This window comes from Notechis scutatus, chromosome 4 (assembly GCF_049901735.1).
Source record: "Notechis scutatus isolate UNSWTSFEM ecotype Mainland chromosome 4, rNotScu1.2, whole genome shotgun sequence".
In the NCBI taxonomy this organism is placed as follows: Eukaryota; Metazoa; Chordata; class Lepidosauria; order Squamata; family Elapidae; genus Notechis; species Notechis scutatus.
Window position 1 is genome coordinate 126,254,374 of NC_142012.1, and position 6,000 is coordinate 126,260,373.

General features: G+C 36.8%; 1 protein-coding gene across 5 annotated transcripts in view; it reads left to right on the plus strand.

Annotated features, from left to right (window-relative positions):
* WDR33 (WD repeat domain 33) overlaps positions 1 to 2,254 on the plus strand; it is a 69,705-nt gene extending 67,451 nt beyond the window's left edge. For all 5 annotated transcript variants that reach the window (XM_087964797.1, XM_026682241.2, XM_087964798.1 and 2 more), the window contains exon 22: positions 1,629 to 2,254. In XM_087964797.1, coding sequence (XP_087820923.1) covers positions 1,629 to 1,852 — 224 coding nt within the window. In that variant the 3' untranslated portion in view covers positions 1,853 to 2,254. The remainder of the gene's footprint in view (positions 1 to 1,628) is intronic.
* Positions 2,255 to 6,000: the final 3,746 nt, after the last annotated feature.

The following is a 6,000-nucleotide window of genomic DNA, read 5'->3' on the forward strand; positions in this document are numbered from 1 at the left end:
TATACCTAAAATCTCAACTTATCCATGAGTATATATAGTGAATGACAAATTGAGAAATGCTGGTAATGAGAGCTAGTTTGATCAAGTGATTAAGACACCAGATTAGACAGCAATTTACCACGAGTTTAAGCCCTGCTTGACCATGAAAGCCACCTTGGAACAGTCAATCTACCAATCCAACCCACCTTACAAGGTTGTTGTTGTGGGGGAAAATAGAAGAAGGAAGGTATATTAAATATGCTCACCACTTTGAGTTATTTGTAAAAAACAATAACAAGGGACATAAATAAAATAAAAAATAAAAAAAATCTTTATTAAAATATCAGTTAAAAACTTTTACTTATTTTCTTTTTATTCTTTTTAAAAATTAAATCCATATGTAAATGTTTGGGATGGCAAAACAATTTATTCCTACAGTTCACCCCAATTTAGATTTATCTAAATAAATGAAAGTAAATTATATTTAATTATTTCGGAAACTATCTCTCAGGGGTTCCCTAGGATTGATGCAGAGATCAAATAATAATCTTATACTGTAGTCTACTTCTGGGTCACTTTTTGTCATTATTCCTTCATTGCTTAACCTCTGTTTTCCTCTCTTATGTATTTACTTTTGAGACAGAGTGTAAGAATAAGAGTCATTCCTCACAAAATAATAGATTTCCTACTGATCCATAATAAAGATAACATTACCAGGAAAAGTTAATTAAAGCCCTGAAACTACCCAGGCTAACTGCTATATATACTGTTTATTATAAATTAAATGTAGCATTAAAATGGGGAAGAGGAATCTGCCTAGCATCACTGTTGCAGCATACTGAAGAAACAGATATTAATAGCAGTTTCCTTGGTTCTCCGTACTGTGCTAGAAATAACAATAACTGGGAAGGGTTGGTGAAAACAAAATGTTAAGAAACATTCAAATGAAAGGCTAAGATGGTTAGGTGATGCTATTCCACATGCTGGTCATTAGTTTGAAAGATACCATTGAATAGTGTACATTAGGGATGTCAAATTCAAGGCCCGCAGGCAGGATGTGGCCGCAATGTTGGATCCTGGAAATCCATCCTGCATCGCTTCAGCCTGGTCTACCCTCATAGTTTCAGCCTGGTCTACCCACATAGCTTTGGCCCCATCTACCTAATGCAAAGAGGAAACATCAGGCCAATGTAGCTTCGGCCCTGTCTACCCAATGCAAAGAGGAAACATGGCAGCAGTTTGGGGAGTGGCATCAAGCTGGCCATGCCCACCCAGTCAGCCACACCTGGCTGGCCCCCCGAGGTCAACCACAGCCCTGATGCGGCCCTCAATGAAATTGAGTTTGACACCCCTGGTGTACATCATCTTTAGTTTCCAAAGACTGATCTGACAAAGTATGTAGTACATCTTTTTCTAAGCTATAAATTCTAAATAACTTTTATTAGCCAGTACAGTAGCAGGACTGTATCAATAACTAAAAAAAAATATTTGTGCTCATTCTATCTGTTTCTGTCTCTCTCATACAAAAACACACACAAAGATTCTGAGCTGGTACAGTGTAAAAAAAATTGAGATAACGTTCTTTATATTTTCCATCAGAAAGATAACAATGACATGAGCTGATTTCAGTTTGCCCTTTTTTATTTTAGGACGTGGAAAATCAGGCCTTTCACAGAGAATGTCAAAGTCTGGAAGATCCAGTTCTTTGGATGGAGAGCATCATGATGGATATCATAGAGAAGAATTTGGAGGACCTCCAGGAAACAATCCTTCTAGAGGAGGAAGAAGTGGGAGTAACTGGGGAAGAGGAAGTAACATGAACTCAAGCCAGTCAAGGCGAGGAGGTTCTAGAGGTGGAGGAAGGGGTCGATAGAAGAGGTCATGACTGGGAAAAACCCAGTCTTTCCACTTGTTGCAGAATTATTACAAAAATAATTCTGCAATCCTACAAACATGGACTCTAAATGGAGATTAAGTGATTGTTCATTAGTTCCTAAGGAGGTCTTTTCCACCATTAAATACCAGCTAATAATACCATCACAACAACCTTTGTTTCATTTCCACACCATCCCAATCCTTTGTCATGCCTGTATTTCTTAAATTGATATCTGAAGAGAAAGCTGGGGTTTTTTTGTTTTTCTTTTTCCTTTTAGTGATGTGAGACATGGAGCACATCCAGATTTCAGTTCATGTCAAGAACTTGTTTCTATATGTACAGTTGTCAGGAAAAGTTAAGTTGTTTTTGTATGAATACAGAATGCAATTTGTCCAAAAATTAACAAGAGTGTGTGATTTTTCTATACACGTTTTCACATATCATAGACAAATCATCTCCTACAATTTCTATGGACATTTTCTGTGTTGGATACATGCACTGCCACAGAACTAGCTATCACAGCTACTTACACAAAGTTTTAAAGCCTCACAAGTTCAGTTAGCATATTATAAAAATATATAAATGAAAATCACTTTTGTTGATTCCTAGAAATGTCTTTCCTTTCAGTAACCAAAATGAGCAGAAGAGTTTCATGTATAGATTCCATAAGTACTCCTTGGTCCCTAGAGTGAGATATTTGTATAGTACAATAAGGACATATAGCTAAAACATATGAACATTGTTCTGTGATCTGATAATTAGTAATCAGTTCTGATTTATTCAGAAAAACATCCCAATATTTTGCCATCTGAGTACTTTGAAATGCAATGGAATAAGAAAAAAAAGATCGCTAACCCTTAATGAAAACCATTGAAGAGTCTGAATGGGCTTCTAAATTAAAGTCTTGACGTTGTTTCTGAAGCCATAATTTAACCAAACCATTTAACATTATTTTTTAAAATGTTTAGATGAACATAGCTTCAAAATTATCAAGAAAGAATACCTAACTTTAGTCTGAATATCTAGACATAATATAAAGAACCTTTACATATTTTCCCTATTTTCCTTAAAGGTGTAAGTACAGTTTCTTTCCATTATAGTACTGTATCTGTTTTACACTTATTTTACAATAAAATGTCCTCAGTTGAGATGTTTATTATCCAGTATTCTGATTCTGAGACTATTGAAGCTGTATTGATCAAAAGTTTTTACACATCACCATATGATTTGTCTTAGCATGATGTGACAATCCATCATGATTTGGCATAAAAACAAGGCAGTTCACTAACTTAATAAATGTAATAGGGTTTATTATAAAGTGTGTAAACAATGGTAGCCTAGGAATTTCTATATATCATGTACATAGATGTTGAGCCATTAAAAGATAAATTTGATTCAGTCAAATTTATATTTATAGATATTAAGTTAAAAACCTAGCCTTGATAAAAATTTAAAATATTTTAGGGTCAGCTATATAGTAAGCCAACCAACTTATTCAAAACACAATGAACAAGGCAATCACGGTCATTAGGAGTATGCAAAAGAGGCATATTTCTTCATTTTTGCAAGTGTAAGAGTCACAAAATCAAAACAATGTTTTGTATCTACACTCCACTTATTAGTTACATAGTTAAAGAAAAGTGAATTAAGCTACCTTGTAAAAGACTCTTAATTTTTTTTTCTATGAGAAAAAAATGACAAATTATAAAAGTTTGTGAATTTAAGTATCTACCAAAAATTTTCTCAATTTTTGGTAGATACTTAAATTATAAAGCCTATTCTATTTTGAATATCTTTGACTTTTCCTTACCAAGTAGAAGACATCAATTAACTTTGGAAATACCTATTTCTGCTCAAAAGTAAATTTGTCTCACCACTGTAATTATAAATAAACAGGATATTCTACATTAATTTTAAACATAGTAGTTCTCTTTAAAATTAGGATCTACATCACGGGTGTCAAACTTGCTGTGTCATGTTGCCGTCACATGACGTTTCAAGTTTTTCCCTTTCCCAGAGCCGGAGTGGGTACGGCACGCGCATGACACATCCAGCCCGCAAACCGCCAGTTTGACATCCCTGATCGACATCAAATTTTCAGTTGATGCTTATAGGAAAACTATAAATAGGATTAGCCATGTTTGTGATTGTGATGATGCTTCTTTTCACTTAAAGGAGGGAACAAGCAGAGTCTAATTTTTTTAAAAAAGCAGAATGATACATTTTTTAAAATTTGTTTTCCAGTTTTCACTGTAGTTAAGGAGAAGTCTAAATTCTGGGGTCCAGGGCAACTCACTCTGGCCAAATTGCTGCTGCCAGCTCGCCATCAGGATAACTCCACAGAGCCAACTACTCGTGGGGACCTGTCGTGAGCGACTGGTGGGCAGAGCACAGTGGGGTGGGGGCTTCCCATTTTCCTACACCCTGCTGCTGGTGCCATGGCAGTGGGTCCAATTCTGGCATGGCGGTGGCAGCTTTGAGCTCAGTGTAGTGGTGGCTAAAACCGCAATAGCACTTAGACTTATATACCGCTTCATAGTGCTTTAGAGCCCTCTCTAAGTGGTTTAGAGGCAGCATATTGCCCCCAACAATTTGGGTCCTCATTTTACCCACCTTGGTAGGATGGAAGGCTGAGTCAACCTTGAGCCTGGTGAGATTCAATCTGCCAAATTGCAGGCAGCTGGCTGAAGCAGAAGTAGCTTGCGGTATTGCACTCTAACCACTGCATCACCAAGGCTCTACATCATGGTAGTGGGTATGTGAAAATGGGAAGCCCCCAGCTGCCACTTCCCCACTGGCTGCCCCAGCAGCTCTGTGCTCTGCCCACCTGCTCACCCAACTCTTTTTCTCTGGCTGCCAAGCAGATAACGAGTTTTCCCCAAAGGCAGTTGGCTGTGGAATTTTCCCGTGGCAAGTTGTGTGCTGCCTTTCAGATTTATTTCACTAATACAATAATCTCTCATTTTTCTTACCCTAAACCAGCAGACATAATCTAATTTTCATTCCAATGAAAACGTAACAGATCAAATTTAATATTAAGAAAATATAGAAAACAGTAAAAGTATATAACGTTTTAAATTCTTGATAAATCCCAAGAGTTGAACATCACAGAAAAGTAGTTATCCTCATATGCACAAGAATTTAAATAGTTACCCTGTTTCTCCAACAATACGGCCTCCCCCAATAGGAAGTCCCAGCATGTTTTATAGGCATGAAATGAAATTAAGCCCCTCCCCCCAAATGAAAACCTATATTAAAACATGTGAAATGGGGGGAATGGGGGGGGGCTTGCCATTAGGAAGTACTTTTGTTGCACACCCGGATATGGTGCTGCCTGCATTGACCCCGATACGAAGTGCCCCACCAACGCCGAGGTCAACATCCAAGCTGTCGCCGCCTGCCCGCCCGAAGATGCAAGGGGGGGAATTAAGTCACCCCCGAAAAGACGACCTAGCCATTTTTTCGGGGCTCAAAAAAAAATAAGACCCGTGCTTATTATATGAGAAACACGGTAATGAAAAAAAAATAGCTACTAGATTGGTACATTTGGCACAATATACTTCCATGTCCTTTGATTTTAACATAAAACATACCACATTTTAGACATTCTATTAAGTTTTTAAAATAACATTTTTCCTCATATGTCACATTATACCAGGGAATAGAAGTTCCACAGAACTTTTAAGGTTCCATTTGAAATTGTAGCAGATCTGTGAGAGACTATGACTGAAAAAACAATTTCTAAAAAACTTTGTATATCACTTGCATTTTCAATAATGGGAAATTTTATATGCCACAACTCAGCTGCTGACCTATCGGTTTGCTGTTGTAAATGTAAAATGTGCCATTATTTCAGTGCCATTGTACCTTGTGACAGCAAGAGACTAAATGAACTTGTAAGTCAAGGACTACCTGTATTTAATTAGAAATTATTTTCTAGAATGTGCTAGTTTATTAAGCATTTAAGTTAAATTTTAAGCCTACTTCCCTAGATTTAATGCTTTTGACTTCAGAGAACAACATGTAAGAGGTATGCTTTGCAGACTACAATTTTAAGAAAAATAAAATATACATTTGCACTGCAAAATTGTGACACCAACCCTGAATTTATGTAGTTTGTAGACGTAGTAACAAAGCAAACTGGG